The sequence below is a fragment of the Osmerus mordax genome, chromosome 9 (genome assembly GCF_038355195.1).
Source record: "Osmerus mordax isolate fOsmMor3 chromosome 9, fOsmMor3.pri, whole genome shotgun sequence".
Classification (NCBI taxonomy): Eukaryota; Metazoa; Chordata; class Actinopteri; order Osmeriformes; family Osmeridae; genus Osmerus; species Osmerus mordax.
In genome coordinates, this window is record NC_090058.1 from 153,459 (window position 1) to 175,586 (window position 22,128).

Below are 22,128 nucleotides of genomic sequence, written 5' to 3' on the forward strand. Positions count from 1 at the left end.
GGATTTAGATACTGTTTAATGTCATCACACCACTGTCAACTTGACAATACTGTTCTTGTACAGATGTTCTTCTTTCAGCATAGTGCCAGAGCACATAAAATGCATAATAGTACAGTTCAGCACATTAAGATGCAATATTGTGGATAAAAAAAAAGCTGTATTCATGACAAATTGTACAGAAAGTAGATACATTGTACACATTTCAATGATTGTAAACACTTTGCAAACAGTGCAACATGTTCATAACAGTACAAAAGACCCCCTCCCGAGTCAGTTAGAATCTCTTTCATAAATGGCCTATGGAGTTAACCCAGCTCTTTATGGAGTTGTATTTGTTCATGTCATACTAGTCAATACAAGTGTCAGTGTTTTCCCCAATTACATTCGAGTCAATTTGGACACCCGATGTCATCTGAATACAGTAAAAACAAATGACAAATAATTTCATAAAATGTTTTGCTTTAAGTGATATTTTGTAACTTCAGTATAATTAACAGCATCTGTGATTATTTATGGTTTAACAGGCACCAGTATCTGTGTTTACGCCCAGCAGTGGAGAATTCCATGAACAGCCAACTGAAGGATGTGACTGGGAGAAGGTGGAGTGCTATAATGTTGCTTCTATGGCCAGCCACAGATTATTTCAACCGAGTTAAATTCAACACAACATTATTACACAGCAACCAATCTGGAGAGAAAAAAAACTCAGTATACTGAACAAAACATTCAAATATTCTCTGTCTTTGTTGAGCTTCTCTGAGTTAGCCTCTCCATGTTCTCCCACACTCACAAGCTTCTCATCCTAGCTGGCATCCCAGCTAGTTATTTGTAGCAAGGCCTTGTACCTAAGCCTTTGGTAACTGGTACCCAAAACTGATTAGAGAATATCCGACACATTGCAGCAAAACAAACCTTCTTAGGTTTGAGACATGGACACATTGAAACACAGAATATAATCAATGTGCTTTCTCAGTGAGAACAAACATTTTATTTCAACGTGTTCATGTCTTTAATCTAGGGCTTATAGTTGCTAAGGCAACTGTAACTGTCTCACCCATCAAACAAGGCTACATCTCTTCTGCTTTCCATGTCTCGAAACAAGACACAAGCAATCCTAGAGAAAGGACAATTTTAATGTCCGAAGTTTAGAGGCTTTGCACTCCTTGCAAAAGGCAAAGACATCAAGAGACAACTGGGCCAGTATTTGTGTTGCACTCTTGAAGATCCTGGGTAATGAGTTCCGCATCAGGGTTTTGAAGGACCAGGTCGTCCACATGAAGGCTTCTGGCTTCGGCCTGGGTGTGGTTCCAGCGCTGCATCCTTTTCCAGTATTCTTCTGGGTTCAGTTTGTCCATCTGAGCAGCAGCCAGTGCAGTGGGGGGAGATATTGTGTTGTGCAAGGCATGGAACAGCATTCTAAAGCAGAGAGGGAGAAGAAACCAGTAAGAAGCATATTCGAATGCTCACTCACTTTGGGAAGTTGAAAAGAAATACAGCCCCCTGCTAACCAGCACCCCATTAACACCAGATGTGTAAAGTGCCAGTCATTCGACCGTAGTTGGGGAAATACAACAAATAATTCTGCATTCAATCAAATTACAGGACCCTTTTTTCATGAGTTTTCCTCAATTTGGGAGTTTTATAACCCAGTATCCTTACATTTTCAAAATCCAACAAGGATGAGCTAGTTTAAAGCAATAACCCTAACCCTGTTGCACCTATTTCTGTGAAATTGCTGCCAACCTCCCATTAGGCAATTTCTTTCCTGGCTTCCAAGGTTGTGATTCTCTTTTCTCTTAGCAGATGTCACAAGAGGCTCCCTCCCTCACACAAGTTTTCTGTCATTCAGATGTGTATAGGATTGAGGCTATATTTGAAGCAAAGCTTATGTATAGCATGTATAAATACTATTTAACAATTATTTTATTGAATAAACTATTAAGCACATTTTTGTTTCATATGGGCTATATGTTGTGTGAGTATGGTATGAGTGAGTAAGGCATGTCATGACATTATTTTTTCAGGGCAACAATAGGATAATGTACAATGGTATAAAGCAATTATGTTTTGTAAAGCAGATAAACAATCATTTGGAGGCAAGTGACAGGTGAAAAGCGGACAGGTAATAAAAGTAGATGTCGAAATGGGCGGGGATGAATGGGCACTTGTTTTCACAACAGTGTTTCTGAGAGCTATAAATTAGTCCACAGTGTAGTTAAGCGGTTCAAGTTCAAACTGACAGATGATAAACTAAAAGCACTTATGTGAGTGTCATTTTTTAATAGGTATTACAGGGGTAAAAAGCATGAATTCTGGTGACTATTGGTCATGGATTTGTGACATTCTATTTTTTAAAGATTGGAAAAGACATTTGTTTTTGTATCAGAGATATTGTAAAGAATTTTGAAAAACATTCTTGCTTTTTACATGCCTGGTGGGAACATAGGCCCAACTGTTTACAGTGTCAAATAAATTGAATTATGTGGTCAAAAATTCTGGGTAGCCTCTGATGTGCATCAGACAGGTGCTCTGGAATACGGCCATGCCTAGTTTGTCCTGCTGGGTGTTTGTATTACCCTCACCAGGTAAGAACCCTGCCTAACCCTGACCCTAACCCTGGTATGTGTGTGTGAGAGAAGTGAGTGTCATACCTTGGTAGCAGTGCAAGGACTGTGGTGAGGGTGCATACAGCATAAAAAAGGGGTTGGGACATTTGCAGCGTTTCGACTCCCAGGGGGTTGGTCGGTGGACTGCATGTCACACACAGGCAGCTGAAGACCAAGGTGAAGCCGAAATAGAAGAGACCACTGCCCAATAGCACCAGCCCATGTAACCATGTCTGGGGAAAGAGCCAATATAAAAACAGTTCTAAAACAAAACAAACACTAAATGCACACACAAAAGACCAGGTTTGCAGACACACAGAATGGAAAGACATTGTGCAGTAAATAAATCTTGAAAAATATGAGTACAAAATACTTGTTTGTCTCACAGCCACATCCAAACAACCTCAGAAACACCCTATAGCAGGCATAGGCCCACTACGCATCTCCCAGGTGCCAATTCTTTTTGTCAAATTCACTCATTAGCAAAGAATTGTATTTGTCTTGTAACATAATGTAATTTGAGTAAGTTTGTGTATTACCAGTGTGTGGCTCTCGAGTACTTGATGCAGCAAGATGATGAGGAGGGCAGAGGCATTGATGGGAGATCCAAAGGAAAGGATGTCTACATCTGACCCTGCATATGCCTGCCCAAAAACAACACATCATAACCAGCCTAGAGGTTTAGTTTTTTGTATTTATTTTTTATATTTAAGGAGATGGAAAAAATCATGGCTTAAAGACCCATAGCCAGGTACCATCTTAAAGCATGATATATTTTTGCTTATTTTGCAAAGTGATAAAAGTCCTAAACATAAGTCCAGATACCTTACTAATCGAAACGTTCCCTTCAATGTCAATCTACTTACAAAGTAAGGCACAAAGAAGCAAACAAGGCTTTGGTAGAAAGCATCCAGGATTGTGAGCCAGAAGGTAGAAGACTGGTAGGCCTAGAGAGAAACAACATTCATACAGAAACATATTCAATGGACAAATGTTTTATGTTACTCACATTTTATGTTTATGTTATTTTCACCTTAATACACACCATGGAATTATTTCCCAACTTGTAAAGCTGTGGTAACTTGATGAGGGTGCTGGCAGTCACATCCCTGTCCAGGATTCCGTACAGCAGTGGAGGGGCTGAGGTGAAGAGGAGGTTGAAGAAGATGAGGACCCAGGAGTTGGTCATGACACTTCCAGAAAAGCCACAGAAGAATTGGTAGTAGAACAGCAGGTTGACGTACATCTAGACAAGGGTGGGGGGAAAATAGGAGAGAAAGAGTCATAAATACGGCAGATCTTCATGATGGTCCTAAATCCTGGACAGACTGAAGGGGAAGACTTACCACATTCTTATAGAAAAAGTAAAGGACCATGTTGGCGAGGCGTGTGTAGCACCAGTGGCCGTGAACCAGCATCAGTTTACGAAGGTGCTTGAACCTGGAGATTGCAAAGTCACTGGACATAACAGCCTGGACAGCAAGAAGGGGAAGTGTTTCAGTAAGAGAGAGTGAGAAAAGAATAAATAATGTTGGTAAATTCATGTCGGGTTACAAGAAAAATATCAACAGAGCAGGGCGTGTTCAAAAAGCTGTATTACAAAGTTAGGTGCATCTAGGAAACATAGCCTAGCTCTTGACAAATTGTTTAATTGACGTTACTTAGAATAACTTCAGGATGGGTTGATGGGAGTTTCCAGAAGTAAATTATAGCACATACTTTAGTTTAACTACAAAAATTGTTTGAACTTTTTAAACTTTTAAACAGTTCACTGACTAACTGATTGATCAATAATCAGCTCACCATCACAAGGAGGACTGTACCTACATTTTATCCCTATCTCTGTACCTGCATGCCCTCCTGGCCAGATATTCCAACACCCACATCTGCCACCTGGATCATGCTGACATCATTGGCTCCATCACCTGGTTAAGAAAAGGATCCACTTGAATCTATCTAAAACACCCAGTCTAGTTGTAACATGAGCTTCCAGTTCTGAGGACACGAGGAAGCAGACTTTACATATTGCACCAGATCAAAGCAAGGATACAACAACTAAAATACCTGTAGATAAATCAGGGCAGAAAATCCAGTTTCTCAAAAACAAGACATCACAATGATAAATCAAGGCAAAAAATAAAGTGTTAAGTATAACAAGCAATTGTTATACTGTACCCCCTGTAATATTTACCTATGGCTAGGCCCTGTACCCCCTGTAATATTTACCTATGGCTAGGGTCATGACACCCAGCTGGTCCCTCACGAGTTGTACCACCTGACTCTTCTGCAAGGGGGTGGAGCGGCAACAGATGACAGCCTTGCAATGCCTACTGAGTTCCAGGAATTCCTCTTTTAGCTTGCCCTGCAGAACCAAATCTAGAGTGTACCCATTGATGACCAATGTGAGGCCAGTCGCCTCTGATGTCAGCTGATTGTGTTCAACCTCCGCAAGCAATTCTTGGAACAAGGCCTCACATGCCTCCTGGAAAATATTTAGTGAGAGATTAAATTAATTAGTTAACAGTCAAATATGTTTCTTCATTACTATGGCTTCAATACCATTACAGGAAGGGGGATGATAATGCACTTCCCTTTTAGTTTTAGCAACAAATCCTTATAATCATATACAGTAGAGTAACTATTTGAATGGGATGAATTTTTGTCTCAATCACACTTTCCAAACTTACTTTACTACCACAGTTAGCTATCAGCAGTTGGTCGCTGGGCCTCAACAGTTTGCAAGCGCAAGCAATATTTATAGCAGTCTCTTGTTTGTCCCCTGTGAGGACCCATATTCTGACCCCTGCCTTCTGAAGTGCCTCAATGGTCTCTGGGACCTCCTCCTGGAGTCTGTCCACAATTCCAGTTGCCCCTGGATACAGAACGGACAAGCACACTCAACCATCTGCATGTCCATCTGTATATCTTCTCCAAAGACCAATATTGGATAACAGTAGAATTATTTCAGCATGATGTCAGTACCATAATCAATATACTGATTAGGGGTGCAAAACCAAACCCGCGAAAATTACCCCACACCTTGTATTTCTCAAACTGAGAAGGCAACGGCAACCATGTAGTCCCGCTAATGTTGTAAACAGTAATGGAGGAGGCGTAGGCACACGGTGTGAAGCAACATAGACGCGCGAACACCCGTGAAAGGGGTTAGAAGGGGAGTTAGGTGGCTGAGCGGTTAGGGAATCGGGCTAGTAATCTGAAGGTTGCCAGTTCAATTCCCGGCCATGCCAAATTACGTTGTGTCCTTGGGCAAGGCACTTCACCCTACTTGCCTCGGGGGGAATGTCCCTGTACTTACTGTAAGTCGCTCTGGATAAGAGCGTCTGCTAAATGACTAAATGTAAATGTAGAACGCAGCAAAATTTGGGTTGGCCCCACAAAATCTCACTCCAAGGTTTTTTTGAAAAGTTGGCAGCCCTGTGCCAACGGTAATACATCTAACATGATGGGGTATCTACGCCGGGTATACAAAAAATACACCGAAAATACAGAGAGAACACTGAAATGGTAATGTTTTTTTCTTCCCCCTAATGTACTAAACAAACCAAACTGAAACCGAAACCCATAAAACCGAACCGTGGGCTGATTGAATTGTTGCACCCCTAATACTGATCCAATGTAATTAGAAACGAGTAGCATCTACCCAAAAGTGTGAGTTTGCATTCCAGTCTCTGTGCAGATTCCAGTAGTAGTTCCTCTCTGTTCTCTATGCTAGTCTCTGCAAAACGCTGAAGCTTTAACCAATTATCATACTCCTCTTCCTCCAGAACCTGATGAAGAAACGCTCTGGTTATCTTTTCAGTACATTTGGTACACGTTCAATGATTTCTTGTTGTTACAAATCCACACACCATCCAACATGTTAACATTCTTATTAGGATTTTTTTTGTTGTTGCACATTTTATGCTAAATGAGCCTTTGAGAAGTGTTACCATAAACAGCTAGCTATTTTAAGCATCAAATTGTTGTCACCCTTTTTGCAATGCAGAGTGTGCGGAGTCCTTCTCTTGCATAGCTGTCCAGGTGCTTCTGAGTTTGATCTCTGATGTGGCCCTGCCTGCTGTCTGCCTGCTCTGCATCTGCAGGAGAGATGGAAGAGGGTGACTTGGAGGTGGCACTGGGATAGAGGATCAAATATCCTATTAGGCCCTGGAAATAATAATGCTGTTAGACTATCCCTGCTATGGAAGCATAAAGTTGTAAACTCATGGCAGCACCAATTTGTATAATATGTATTATATGTATAATCAAAAATAAAAAGCTGAAATAAGTTACATGGTAACACACAATATGAAGCATTTGTAAAGAAGTAGGTAGGTTACTTTATATTTTATAAAACAATTTAATATGATAAAAGATGACAAAATCAAATGTAAACATTATGCTATGCATTGATACAGTTCAAAGTAATTATTTTTTTATTAATAGGTTCATCAAGGTGTTGAATGAACCTGGATTTACATACTTTATAAATTGTTAAATATACCTTAATGATGGTTAAGTTAAGTATTTTAATAGTTACAAACCAGTGGTAAAGCGGTTAACCCAGAAATGTTTTAATTATGTATCAATATATTAGTTTTATTCATTTTGAAGAAATCATTTTTTTTTTTTTTACAAATGTTCCATATTGTTTAGTTATTATAGTGTTACCATTGTTGGATATGAGTGTATTTGAATGTATAAGAGTGTATATGAGTGTGTATGAATGTGTATGAGTGTAAATTAATGTATATGAGTGAATATGAATGTACACAATTAACACAATTTCTTTGACAAAAAGTTATTTAAAGCTCAGTAATCTGTTCTGTCAGCTAGTAGTCGCACTAACCCTAACCCTAACCACACACACCAGGATGGAATTGATCTAATTTATCCTTCTTATATTTCTCATTTGTTGGCAATAGTTTTTGTCCAATGTTATTAAGGAAGCTATCAGCTCAAGTTATTACAATAAAACAAGCTATTTAACAGCAGCTATTTTACTGTCTAAAGTAACTAATCTGAACAGTGACGATCAGACACAATCCACTACACTACATTACATTCACCTGTAGTCAACTCAGCCAGGTCCATGATGACAGAGTCAGCTCCTTTAGTATAGACCACTACCTGGCCTGTGAGTGGGTGCTGGACCACCACTGACATCCTCTTGCGTGTGGAATCGAAGGGCAGGATGTGGAGCAGATGCACATCTAAACTGCCCACCCCCGGCAGCTCCACCAGGAGGCGCTCTAGAGAGCGTCCCTGCAGGGTACAGCGGTAGGCTCTGGCAGCGTGCACCAGCGCAGCCTCGTCCGGACTCTCGGCCTCGTACACTACAGTGTTGTCTTCAACGCCATGCTCTTTGGGCTGATTATGACCTCCGGTGGAACCCTCCACACTGTCCCTTCCCTCTCCCCGGTTTACCAACAAGTTATTGTACACCATTGATAATTCCTGTTCACCTTCCTTATTCTCTGTGTTCCCATCACCTTCCTCCTCCACCTCCTCTCCAGAGGCTCTGTCCACCCCTGGCTTGTGTCCCAGTAGGTCTGGCTCCTGATCTGGGTTGCTGTCTTCTCTGGGAGTGGACCCAGCCTTGCCCCTGGCAAACAGCCTGCTGGCCAGGCCGCGGGGGCTACCTGAGGCCTGGGGAGATGAGGCAGTAGAAAAGCGGGAACGACCAAAGCGCTGAAACATGAGCTTGATGTCCTCCAGAGATGTGAGTGGGGATATTTCAGGTACCCGCACCTGTGAATAGAATCCCTTTACAAATGGCATGGATTCCTTGTTCTACTGTGAGAAAACTGCAGTTTGAAAAATTCTGGCAGACCCCAAGGTGCAGGGGGGGGGGGGATTAGAAGACTGTAGCTATTATATACTGTATGTGGATCATTACAGACTGGACCACAATTGAGTTTGAGCAGAATATCAACGGTTAGGGTTTAGGTAGCTCTTTAACATCTTTAGCACAAACATGTATTTTCTTGCATAGCTTTACTCACTATATGGCGTGGTTGAGTGGGAGAAGATACCACAACAGTGTTGCAGATAGCCAGAGCCAGGAAGAAATCCACGATGTAGGTGAGCTCTTGGCTGGGGGATGAGCTCTCTCTCAGGGGCGACACGGACAGGCAGTTAAGCTTCTGAACGAGCAGAGGGTCTGGGATCACATCTTTTGCCTGAGTGACACAAAGAGTCAGAATAAAGTGTCCACTCAATATTGTGTCTTACTATTTCAATACCTACCACTAAAGGTTCATCCACACAGAGAAAGAAATAACATTATGTATGTGAGAGAGACTGACCATACGACTACTGAAGGCACTGTGGCAGGGGATGGTGGGGCTGGGGGGCTGGTCCGTACCATCCTCTTCAGCGTGGCCTGTGACCTTGCAGCTGAGAGAGCGCCGGCTCAGAGACTTTGCACTGCTGCAGGACTTCAGAGTGAGCAAGTGGCCCACCTCATCCTCTTCTGGCTCATACAACTCCAATCGCTTTGCTGGTAGACATGGCGGGGAGGAGCAGAAGAATAGAGATGGATGTGGGGTGAGCAGTGATGGAGGTAGGGGGAGGGGGGCAGAGATTAAGTGGGAAACAAAAAGGAAAACAGACAACAACAACAAAATCAACAGCTCAGCTCTACGTAAAGCAATTTTCAAATCAAATATTGTACAATGCCAGTAAGGTAAGAAAGTTTCAGTAAAAAAACAGTCCTCTTGTATCTCACCATTTTCTTCATGGGGGTACTCTACTCCAAAGATGGTGCAACGGCGGAACACCATCTTGTTCTCAGTCAGCGTTCCAGTCTTATCAGAGAACACATACTGGACCTGTCCCAAGTCCTCTGTGATGTTCAGGGCTCGGCACTGGATTCTTGAGTCCAGATGGTCATTGTAGAAATCCATGTCATTCTGGATGAAGAAAACCTGGCCCAGTTTGACAATCTCAATGGACACATACAATGAGATTGGGATCAGCACCTGTCATTGAGGAAATGGGACATGTATGTATTCATTAAGCAGACGCTTTTATCTAGAGTGATGTACAGAGGGGGTTTTGAACCTGCAAGCTCTTAACCCTTGTGTTATCTTCGGGTCATTCTGACCCATCAGTCATTGTGGCCCACCGTCGTATTGCGACAACTTTACCGCATACAAAAACAAAGTGAAGCATTTTCTTTTAACCGTTGGGCTGTCTCAGTTGCTCCTGCCCATCAGGAGCAACTTGGGGTTCAGAGTCTTGCTCAAGGATACTTCGAAACATGGCCTGGGAGGAATTGGGGATCGAACCGCCAACCTTGCGATTAACAGACGACCCTCTCTACCCCCTGAGCCACAGCCGCCCCATATGACTTCGACTGAATGATAGTGAATGATGGAGAGGGATTTTAAATGGGAAGTTTCATTTTAAAAAGTTGCCAGATGACTCGGTTGACTTAAGTTATCACCGGAGTACTTCCAGCCTTAAATATCATATGCAAGCAAAGCACACAGCTAGCAGCAACAGCGCTAGCAGCAACAGCGGTAGCAGCAACAGCGGTAGCAGCAACAGCGGTAGCAGCAGCAGCGTTCGCTCCGGTAGTATAGGCCTACGGAAGACAACACTTGGCAATGTTAGCGTCAACCTCCGGGTCTCACATGGTACTGATGTGGCAGGTGTTGCCAAGTACTTGCGAGCAGGCAGGCTAACTTGTTGTGTGCCCCAGCATGTTTGGACCCCCACTCCAAGGGACAATCCTCCATGCTGATGACAGGCTCAGCTCTATAGCGCTCAATAGATTTTTCAATACAGTCCTCCTCCTCATCAGATTCATAATCATGAGTGGCTAAGAGAGCTGCTTTCTTCTGTGGAGGTTCAGATGTTGCTGTTTGCACTGGTTGCTGTGGGGGCATCTGTGGGGGGGTCAGATGGCTGAGTGGTTAGGGAATCAGGCTATTAATCAGAAGGTTGCTGGTTCGTGCCAAATTATGTTGCGTCCTTGGGCAAGGTACTTCACCCTACTTGCCTCAGGGGAATGTCCCTGTACTTATTGTAAGTCGCTCTGGATAAGAGCGTCTGCTAAATGACTAAATTTAAATGTAATGCAAATCTCCTCCTTCAGAATGCCAGCAAGCAATGCCCACACCTTATTTGAAGTTTTTAGGTACACCCTTTTAATGTTATTTCACAAATCTATAATTGGGGTAAAATTTGGACAGATTAAATACATTTAATACATTTGCGATTAATCATATGAAATAATGCGATTAATCGCAATAAAATATTTTTATCGCTTGACAGCCCTAATTTAAATATCATTTGTACTACCTGTAGCACTATAATCAATGTCCAGAAGAGGTAAAAACCAGCCAAGGCTGGAGAGGTATGGTCAGGGATCAAGTACGGAGAATCCTTCAAGTTTTGGAGCCAAAGACCATGACCTGAAGGCACAAGAGTGTTCTTTTAACAATCTACTGAAGTCCAAACAATTAAATAAACAAAGAGCCTGAGTAGGCTGCCAAACAAAACATCATGACTGTGAGATGCCCCAATATGATACATCTGAACCACAGGGTAGGAGGTGTGCTCAACACATTCCACGGTTTAAGCAACAACACATTTACTGCTACGTGCCGTGGTATTAGCAAATGCACATTTCCTGTAAATTAATGTGTGTGTATGAATGCAGATGCATGGCCACACATTACAGGATACAGTGGTTAAAAGTAGAGGAAAAAACATTGTTGTTGCAATTGACTTTGTACTTTAAGTTAGCTCTAACCCAGTAAAAAAGACCATGTTTTTTTCCCACATATGGGATCTCCTTGCTTGGTGTGGAAAATCCCCGCACACGTCAGTACACGACAGACAAAATCATTTCTGTCTGTCAAGACGTAAACAAGTCTATTTTTCTGTATACAATCTCAATAAAGCTTTATCTGGTTATTGGTGACTAAATTATTATTTGTAGGATATGGCTGGTAATGTTCACAAGGGGAAGACTGGTAGCACCTGTAAAATAACAGTGTGTTTGTCCACATGTGGTCAAGTGGCATGACCCAGCATGTAGCCATTGTGTTGGATAGATAAAACTGCAATTAGTCACAAAATGGTCAGATACATTTTGAGATACGTACCTACAGCACCAGTTACGCACATAACAATGAGGAGCAGGACACACCACATCACATCCACATTAAGTCTCCGCTCCAGTTTACTACGCTTGTACCGCGGGCCGCTGTTATTCATCATGGCTTTAGTCTCGTGCCCTGTTTGGAAACATAACGTAAAACAATACCTAGTAAAGGAAATACTGAGTTTGCAAGCATTGGCAACGTAGCTGATGGTTGCAAATGATAGTGTGAACATGCTTTGACACATCTTATGAAACTAAATTGGTTCAACAAAGAAACCACCATTATGTCAAACAATTGTTGTTTACCAATTATGAAATAACTGTTACAGGCCTACTTAAACTAACATGAATAGCACCTCAAAAAGACATTACATTTTATAAGAAGATAATGCAGACATAATGCAACAAAAAATATGTTAAAGACACAACATTAAAAAACATTTCCTTTTGCAGCAGATCAGGTCAGATTTAATAGTTTAAATTCCCTGACTGACCAAACAAGTTTGTTCTGTAGTGATTCTAGTAATAACAAAGCAAACAGGAAGTAGGGGAGGTGTACACCGGCCTACGATCATACAGATAAGCAACAGGTCATTGGTGTTACTCATACCTCAGCAACTACCTGGAGTTGATGGTATCAACTTGGCATTGGAACTAGGACCAGGTCACACATACCCAAAAAAACAAAAGGAGCCCTAAACCACCTCCATGCAGCACTCAAACAGACCCTGCTTTTTGCCACAAACAATAGACAGACCAGGATCTGTCCATAAAATGCACTAAGAAAAGTGGGGATTAAAGTTGAAAACCTGACTTGACTGAACCTAACAAATCAGTAGGGGCTAACAAGGTCGAATTCTAATTCTAGATCCATTCAAGTTCACGCAATCAGACTTATTCAAGACAGGTTCTTGTACTGTAGTCAAGATAATTGCTAGGCATGCTGTTCATAAGCAGCCCGAGAGGTCGAATATGGATCAAATCGATCAAAGTAATGGTAAAGAGAGAGCAGCAATGTTCCCGGCCACGTGAAAAATATGTGTCACAAAACAGAATCAAGACATATGAGTTTAGATACAATATTACTGGTTATTACACAACAATTTACGTAGCTTTTATCATTCTATTGGGGTAATTTAGATAGATTTTATGTCGCAAACGTTTGATATCAGTCATGATCATACCATGAAGTCATGGTATGATCGTGTAAAAAGGCACTTTCACATTTAATACACTACATATGAATGGTAAACCAATTTACACAACTGTAGACAACAGGTAAACCAGAGAGTATGATGGATAATTATATGACCTTACCTGCATAGACCACAATGCCAACCACAGTCTCTGTATTGCGAATGGTGCAGCTTCGCAGGAGAAGGTTGCTATTGTGCAAGCCCACCCGAGCCTTATTAGGGAGCTCCCTTTGGAACAACAAAGTCAGCTACTAAACATCAAACATAATTCCATCAAATGTAAATAAAAATTATTTAGTAACAAAATCATTAACACCTTGCTGAGGTTTTTAGTAACAACAAACTGAGCTGTTTTTAGAAACATTGTTCTTGTTAGTGTCAACGAGTACGTTGACACTCTCGTAAGCACAGAAATTAGGCATTGTAATTAGTAAGTAAGTGTATAGCTTTAGTTGCATGTTAACTAATGTTGTGGATTATTGATTAATGGGGCAGAGTGAAAGGCTTGTGTGGTACATAGGGTGAAAGGAGAATGCCTAAAGTCTTAAACTGTAGCAAGAACACTACAGAAAGGAATGCTGTTGAAGGAGAAAGGGAGGCTGGGGTGAAAGAGTTATCTGGGACTGTTGTGGATTGTATGGACTCAAAAGGAGTTGTTATGAGGCTAAGAGTGAATAACATCGGTTCAGGCTTCAAGCTTCCGAGGGTTAGCAACTGGGAAGACTTAAGTTTGAAGGGGGAATGGAGGAGTAGCCTTAAAATCTGGGATCGATGAAGCCCCATAAGGAGGGAATAGGAGGCGAGAGTGGCAGGTCAAACTGACCTAACCAAGAATGTGGTGAGAGAAGGATGTGGGTCTCCTTAAGGAGGACGTGGGTTGATCAGGAAGTACATTTACATTTAGTCATTTAGCAGACGCTCTTATCCAGAGCGACTTACAGTAAGTACAGGGACATTCCCCCCGAAGCAAGTAGGGTGAAGTGCCTTGCCCAAGGACACAACGTCAATTGACACGGCCAGGAATCGAACTGGCAACCTTCAGATTACTAGCCCGACTCCCTCACCGCTCAGCCATCTGACTCCCGTCGTATGGGATGAACTTGGGTCTCAGGAAAAATGGGAACATAGAGGGGATGTTTTGAGGGGACATTAGATATAGTGAGTGCGCATGCATGTTGGGGTTATCTAGGACAGGATGGCCTTAGCCAAAACTTTGGAAAAACCTTCTAGAAGGTTGTGAAATCGCAGCATGCAGGGCGGGGGGTTTTCCTCAATTAGACGATATAGGGGGATGTCCAAAATATGTGATTGCTTTTTTCTGTCTTATTGTACTGCTGCTGCATTGCTGAGTAAACACATCAAGCTCCCTTGATTTTGAAAGATATTCTGTCTTCGACTACTTTTTGAGAAATCCTTTTGAAACAACTTCTACAACACTAACATACAGGCAGCAGTGCCACACCTAATTTCAACACTATCACAGGTACGATATGTTACATAGGGTACAATGAGCCTCACATGTAACCTCGGAACCTGCCAAGGTTGTTGTTGGGAATTTCACACTCGATACGGCTGTTGAAACTCTCTGGAGCCAACTCGGATCCCTACAAACAAAAAGACAAAAAGTCAACAGTGCATTGCTACAACTGCACTTTGCAATTGCAATGCCTTCTCATCCCGAACCCTTCAGGTGTTCCAGTTTACTGTGTCATATACTTCATACACACTTTACTCTACAAAGATGAATGACATGTCATTTGGTGTTCTAGATAAGGGTCCATATTGATTCCACTGAAAACAACACTGAATGGTAATCCTGCTTATGTTGATTTTACAATGCTGAATGGTAATCCTGCTTATGTTGATATTACAATGCTATCACACCTGTTGCAGGAGTTCTCTGACCACCTGTCTTTGCTTAAGGTTCGTTTCACCATCTAGGTTAGCAGTCTCGATGTAGCACACCCCATGGGGATCCGATGAGTATAGGAGCAGCATGTCGGCAGGGATGATCTCGTTACAAGACAGATGGACAAAGTCACCCACACGAACATCCCGCCATCGTTGGTCTACATATGCCTGTTTCCTCCTGAAGCACAAAAAAAAAAGTAAACAACAGTTCAGGCAAAGGCATTTAGCAATACAGCAAATGGAATAGGTATTAGGGGTGGGGGAAAAATTCGATTCACATTTGAAACGCGATTCAGTCTTCTAGCAATTCACATCGATTCACAAAGGTAAAAAATCGTTTTTTTTATTTATTTTTTATAAACAAAAAAAATGTTAAAAAAATCGTGAAACTATTTTTTATCGATTTGTGACCCCAACAACCGATTCGAATCGTGAGGTACCAAAAGATTCCCACCCCTAATAGGTATAGTTTAATTCTATAGTCCATGCACATTTACATTTAGTCATTTAGCAGACGCTCTTATCCAGAGCGATTTACAGTAATTGCAGGGACATTCCCCCCCGAGGCAAGTAGGGTGAAATGCCTTGCCCAAGGACACAACGTCATTTTACACGGCCGGAAATCGAACCGGCAACCTTCTGATTAATAGCCCGATTCCCTAACCGCTCAGCCATCTGACTGAATAACAATGTTCTTCTCTAGGGAGGTCCTTACAGACATCAGAGCTTGATAATCTCCAGAATTGGCTGCATAGGCAGGCTGCAATCTGTGTTTACGTCAAGATTAAATAAAGATGGGAACCATTTTGCTACATCTTTAATTCTTGAATAAAATAACCTAATAAACTCAATCCAGAAAACCCAATACTATCTAGAATTGTCACCTTATGCATGCAAAAGTGTTTTATCCATATCTTGGCGTCATTGTGCTTTGTGACAGATGAGGGTTAATCTTTTCTGCATGATCATGTATGCATAGGTATTGCGTCTGTGATAGTGCGCATACATTCAACTCTGAGGTGTTGAGGGGGTTTGATGCTGCATTACATTGGAATGGCACAGATGTAAAACTTCAGAGCTTTTAAAAATGTAGGCCTAACAAACTAGGCTAGGACACAGATACCATAAATATGAAATACAGTGAACCAGATGCAGAAGGTATGTGCAAGTATTTCATAAACCAACCCCTAATGTTTCTCATGTTAGGGAGGGAAGGACTCAATTAAATGAACGTTTACACACTTGAACGTTTTTCTGACACAATACACACTTGAAAGCTTTACACCACACAGAGTGAATACAACAGCTAGTTAATTATTCAACCTTTCCTGGCAATGACAGAGCCAAAAGGTACTGTAAAACACATGACTAAGAAGAAGTGCATCAATAAATGTACATAGATAACCCAGGACAAATGACTTTCCATAATGAGTTTCTACAATTACATATTAATGAAAGAGTGAATAGTCTAAGGTTTTCATTACAATGACAAGAGTTGCTGTGCCAACTTACTGTGCCAAGTCAACATGTACATACACACAACTAGAAACTGCCACAACTCATTATGAAAAGGGCTATAACTGAGGCAATACCACATTTACATTTAGTTATTTTAGCAGACGCTCTTATCCAGAGCGACTTACAGTAAGTACAGGGACATTCCCCCGAGGCAAGTAGGGTGAAGTGCCTTGCCCAAGGACACAACGTCATCTGGCACAGCCAGGAATCGAACTGGCAACCTTCTGATTACAAGCCCGCTTCCCTAACCGCTCAGCCACCTGACTCCCCGATACCATAACTTTATTGCCAAAAGACTGTTGGCAAACTATCTTGAGTCCCCTCCTATACTCATACAACAAAAGATAAACCTACGTCAGACACATTGGCAACCCACAGCCAGGGAGATAATTTCTTTCAATGGACAAGACCAAGTAAACACAAACATGGGTGAATAGGCATAACTATTTAGCACAATTAAAATATTATAATACTAAAAAAAGAGCAGTACCGACTTTAAATTCTGCTGCCTTCAATATAGCTTTAGTATACACACTATTGTACACACAAATTCACCAGCAAACTGTTTCAACAACCTGTAACACAGTATCCACAAATAGAGGTGTGACATTGTTCAGCCAAATCCCTCACATATTCCTCCCTAGTGGGAGGAATTGACTAAAACCAGATATTTTTCCTTTTGTTATTGTGTCATCATAATGTGAAATAACATGCATTACAATATATTTAGTTGGACTAGTTGTAAATTATTGTTAGCATTTGAAACACAAACATTCAAGAAAAAATTCTGTTTCAGAATCTGTACCTGCTGTAAACATCACAGATGAGTCCATTGATTAAATTGTCTGACTTGAGTCTTCGGTAGTCTTCAAAGAGGTCCTTCATCGCATTAGCCGCCAACACCAAGACAATGGGAATCACACTGATTTCTGCCTGGAAGGCATTGACCACAGGCACAAAGTTCAAAGCCGCCAAGAAAATGAAATAAATGTTGGCAAATCTGTGAAGTTGCTCAAACAGATTCTTAGGGATGAAGGAGAACAGAGAGTACTTGGTGGTTGAGATTTTGTTGTTGCTATAGGACTCAAGGAGTTCCTTCAGTTCTTTGTCCTCTGTGAAGGAAGCAACAACTGTCCTCCTCCTCATCCCCAGTCCATATTTGGGGGAACGAGACCAGGGGGAGAGTTTCAATCTGTTCATTGGTCTACAAAACCAGTATGTTCAGTATATTTGCCTGTTTGTGTCTTCACGGTTATGTTGTTACTAGGAAGTTGTTACCGACCACTACAGTTTGTTGTAATTCAACCCTTGTATTCCTCTGTAGGCCACTCCAAGCTCTTACTTCCAAGATACATGTCGATTTTCTTCTAGCGTCTTTGTCCATTTTCATGTTCAGTTGCCAAATGAATCCCTGTAGAATAAGCCATCCTTAAGTCGTAGTGCTTCGAAGAACTCTTCTCTAGCACTACATCTAGTTACATTAGAGACAGAATGTGAAGCCACTCCTTTGAAGGGCCACACTCCCTCAAGTCATAAACAAACTCCAAGTTGAACTTTACAACTTCCTTCAAAAACGTATTGCAACATTGAGGAGAGGCCAACCGGGATGGTCAATAAGAAACTGGATATTTGTGCCACCATCTGTTAGGCTTGGTGGTTGGTGTTCTTGCATAAGATCTATAGGAGTACTACTGTAGTCCCATTATCTCCAAGCCCCTACTAGTCCATATCTGCGTAATGCCCAATAAGTGCTACCTACAGTTGACTAATCAATGACAGAGGCTTCGGCATTTATAGGACAGATCAAAGTCAAAACAAACTAAAATGTAATTTTGAACTCATTTCAAATAGGGAGTCAGGTGGCTGAGGCTAGTAATCTGAAGGCTGAGGCTAGTAATCTGAAGGTCGCCAGTTCGATTCCCGGTCATGCCAACTGAGGTTGTGTCCTTGGGCAAGGCACTTCACCCTACTTGCCTCGGGGGAATGTCCCTGTACTTACTGTAAGTCGCTCTGGATAAGAGCGTCTGCTAAATGTAAATATGTAATTTAGTAACTGTAGACATTTGTAGTTTTGAATAGGGAACTTTGTGAGGAGTAGCGGACTGGCCATCGGGAGCACCGGGAGAATTCTCGGTGGGCCGAAACACTTCTGGACTGGAGGGCCGCTTGCCTTTTAACTTTTTTTAACTACTAATGAAAATGTCGGCAGAAGATTGAGTGACACGGTTGGCCGGCCCCCCTTTCCCCCAGGCCGGTTGGTCTATTCCAAATGAACGTCTATGCAGCCCTTAGCCCCGCCCCCTTTGTCTCACAAACAACAGTGACACTGACAAATCGAAAGCTAGCTAGTAGAGACTATATAACGATGGAAAACCAGGCTAAGAAACGTAAGGGTGGGGCTGAAAAATTTAAAGACATCACCTTCACTAGACAAGGTTTTACCAATTGAAAAACGGCTATGTTTATTTTACATAAAGCTCCAAAAACTATTTTGCGCTCAAATAAAAGCCAAAAAATGTGCGCGCCATGCGTGCTTGCATTTTGTGTGGAACTCCCGAACTAGCATCACATCAAATACAGAATGTGCATGCATTGGCAGTGCAGCTGTGGTGGCGTATACGGGGGCCGGATCTGGTGGGCCGGTCTAGAACAAAGTCCAGGGCCGATTTTTTCTCCCAGTCCATCCTGGTTGTGAACGTATGCAATTTGTGGAGTAGGATTTGTAGGAATCTGTGTATTAGCAACTAATCATTTACATTTAGCAGACGCTCTTATCCAGAGCGACTTACAGTAAGTACAGGGACATTCTCCCCGAGGCAAGTAGGGTGAAGTGCCTTGCCCAAGGACACAACGTCATTTTGCACGGCCGGGAATCGAACTGGCAACCTTCAGATTACTAGCAATCATAGTGAATGAAATATATAAAATGTTCCTAGAAATTGTCTTGATATATACACAGCATTCATATAACTCACCCGCTGTAGACGCTGACAATGTTGTTGTTGACCATCTTATCAAAGCGGTAGCGTCTGTAGTCCTCCAGGGCGTCTTTGAATGCGATGACAAGAAGGACCACCACCAGGGGGATCATGGTGATCTCCTTCTGAAAGGCCTCCACCACCGGTATCCAGTTCAGCATCACTAAGAACAGGAAGTACAGGTTTGCTGCCCTAAGACAGAAGACAGGGAAGAAGAGATCTTGATATTGGACTTCTTCTCCTTTCATTGAGTTAATCTGTGAACATGACTGAGTACGTAAATGTGTCATTAATTTTCAATGGGACTGACGTGACGGCCTCAATGTGGCAGTATGGGATAGCAATCTACTATTTAGCTTTAGTTACTAATTAGCTGTATGTTTGGATTTTAAATGGTGTGCCAACCAAACAATTAGTAAGAAAATAGCAATAATATTACTATAAAATCGTACATTCTCCCATGATAGAACTGATGCTATGAAATAGGCAAGGACTGAAAATTGAGCTGACAAACCACAAAGAATGTTTTGGCAAAAGATGCATTATTGGGTAGGTATGGTTGTTATATGCACTCTGAGGGATGCAATGACAATCTTGAGAAAATCAAACATAATTTCCTCGCACCTGTGGAACTGTTGGAACAAATTCATAGGAATAAAACTCAGCAAGTTGTACTTGGTAGTACGGATGCCGTTGCCCTTGCATCCCTTGGAAATGATTTTGTACTCCGACTGAAGAGGTCCGTGACGGGCAACAACCACTCTGCGTTTACCAGTGAAACGATCGTGTGTCAGCATGTGGGCTTCAGGAGAGCTCTTGGTCCGCACAGCTTCAGGGGAAGAGTACCAGCCTCGCCCAGAATCAGCAGAAACCAGCTGCTGCCAGCGGTGTCTGACCCAGTGGATCTGCTCCATCACCACAGTGAGCAGCTCCAGGAGCAGCCGACACCAAGGGACCTGTAGGGGTGTGTCTATCTCGCCTGGCCTCCGCCTGCACGCTGGCAAGATGCTGCTCCGGTGCCCTGTGTTGCTTCTCACTGTTCCATCATCCTGCTGAGAAAAAATATGTTGGTACAAGAAGGCCTCTGAAAGTACTGGAGTACAAAACATAGATATTATCAGAACAACTATGAGGTTATTTACTTCCTGTTTGTAGAGCAGTCACTACATTTTAATTCACCATGTAAAAAGCCATTGATGCTCCCATCTACACTAAGACCAATCTAATATTATTTAATCACTTCAAAATATAAACAACATGTAAAGTGTCTATGTTTCATAATAGGTGATGCGTAACAACCAGAAAACACCTAAGGGGTTAACATGACTAATTAGTTTTCTATTAAAAGATAGATCCAGCTGTACGTTTAGTAACATCATTTATTTTTTTGAAAGAAGTCTTTTTTTTGTTGATAGAAATTAGCCTAAACAAAAGGTGAATTGAGAACTTTGCTTATCAGCCAGCAGTCATTAACAAAGGCTTTGTTAAAACACAACAATATTAGTCTCAGTGTCCAGATCTTTCTAAAGGAACATATCACACCACATGTTAAAAACAGGGATTTAGATTACAGATACACTTGTAGCTAAATGTTCAGGCCAGGTATAAAAACCAAAGCAAAACTGAAAAGACTAAGACAACTTCCTGGATTTTCTTTTTGTGCCCAAAACCCTTCTTAAACTCATGAAAAAGAGGAACAGAATGTATTAAGTTCTCCTGTGGAAGTAAAAAACGTTGTTAATGTCACTATAATACACAAATGTTAAGCTATTAACAGAGACTTGTCAAAGCCAAAACTCCCTTGGGCAAACACTTTGGCACCCTGGTACGATATTATGCTCATCTGATGTGCCTGTGCGCGTTATGACAGTCAACGCTTAATGAATTTGCTCAGCATATTTACGAGGCAATAGACCCATGAGGGAATTGACAGACGCACTTCAAAGTGCCATGCAATTGTTTGCTGTAAAAGACAACATATTAGAACATTGAGTATCGGGGTTGCCCCGGAAATGTCAGGGAAGTAGGCTAGCTAAACGTAAATTGTTTAGTGTTAGACTAGCCTATACCTAAATTATGAACGTTGCACACTTTGTGTTTTACATGTGCAGCTACGTGTGGTTGCCCTTGTCATCTAGGCTAGGAGTTTGTTTGACATGTCGAGTACTGTACTGCTACTCCTATAACTTATAGCTAGCTAGCCAACTAGCTGCGATGCATCACAGAAAATCTGTCAGCAGCAAACTTACTCTTCTAAAAGAGAACGCATATAGTTATGCTTTCTATAGTACGCTATAGTAGGCTCCAAACAAACAATAAGGTACCTTGCATTATTTTTCCTGTGTTTAAGTCTTGAGAATGGTGAACGATCCAGAGCTGCCGCACCCGTTGCATCACCTGTAATAAAGCTAGTAGCTAGCTAGCTAAGCAACTACTGCACAGACACGTCGGATCCAGTACATCACGAGCCTCTGTAGGTCATATGACATAAACTACCTTTTCACACTTTGTCTCATTATAACGTAGGCCTACCTTTGAAGGTTGATGTGGATATATTGCATAAAGACGTACTTGTTATTTTGGTGGGCAGGTGCACACAGTAAACATAATTTCTCTTGTTTATGTTTATTGTATGCACCTGCCCACCAAAGTAAATTCCTTGTTTGTGACCACTTGCTTGGCGATTAAACACTATTCTGATTCTGATTCACAACTATTTAGGAACACATCACTGACAATAAAATCGTAGCTGTTCAAAATAAATGTCCCAAGCAAAATGCCAGTTTAAGATGGTAGAATGT

At 41.7% G+C, this 22,128-nt stretch overlaps 1 protein-coding gene across 3 annotated transcripts; it reads right to left on the reverse strand.

The window, feature by feature from the left end:
• Positions 1–137: 137 nt before the first annotated feature.
• On the reverse strand, positions 138–21,761 carry atp10d (ATPase phospholipid transporting 10D). Of its 3 annotated transcripts, none has more exons than XM_067242900.1 (23): positions 21,652–21,761; positions 19,952–20,376; positions 19,325–19,519; positions 14,805–15,009; positions 14,439–14,524; positions 13,042–13,148; positions 11,726–11,857; positions 10,917–11,029; positions 9,337–9,589; positions 8,915–9,108; positions 8,612–8,788; positions 7,676–8,357; positions 6,597–6,703; positions 6,268–6,394; positions 5,294–5,478; positions 4,833–5,088; positions 4,455–4,531; positions 3,953–4,078; positions 3,652–3,852; positions 3,473–3,553; positions 3,146–3,250; positions 2,652–2,839; positions 138–1,416 (listed from the first exon to the last, which is right to left on the reverse strand). In XM_067242900.1, the coding sequence occupies exons 2-23, from the start codon at positions 20,239–20,241 to the stop codon at positions 1,182–1,184; spliced, it is 4,122 nt and encodes a 1,373-aa protein (XP_067099001.1). In that variant the 5' UTR covers positions 20,242–20,376; positions 21,652–21,761; the 3' UTR covers positions 138–1,181. The 3 variants fall into 3 exon arrangements, with proteins under 3 accessions (XP_067099001.1, XP_067098999.1, XP_067099000.1); XM_067242898.1 differs by having other exon boundaries at positions 7,676–8,372; XM_067242899.1 differs by having other exon boundaries at positions 7,676–8,372; positions 19,952–20,379.
• Positions 21,762–22,128: the final 367 nt, after the last annotated feature.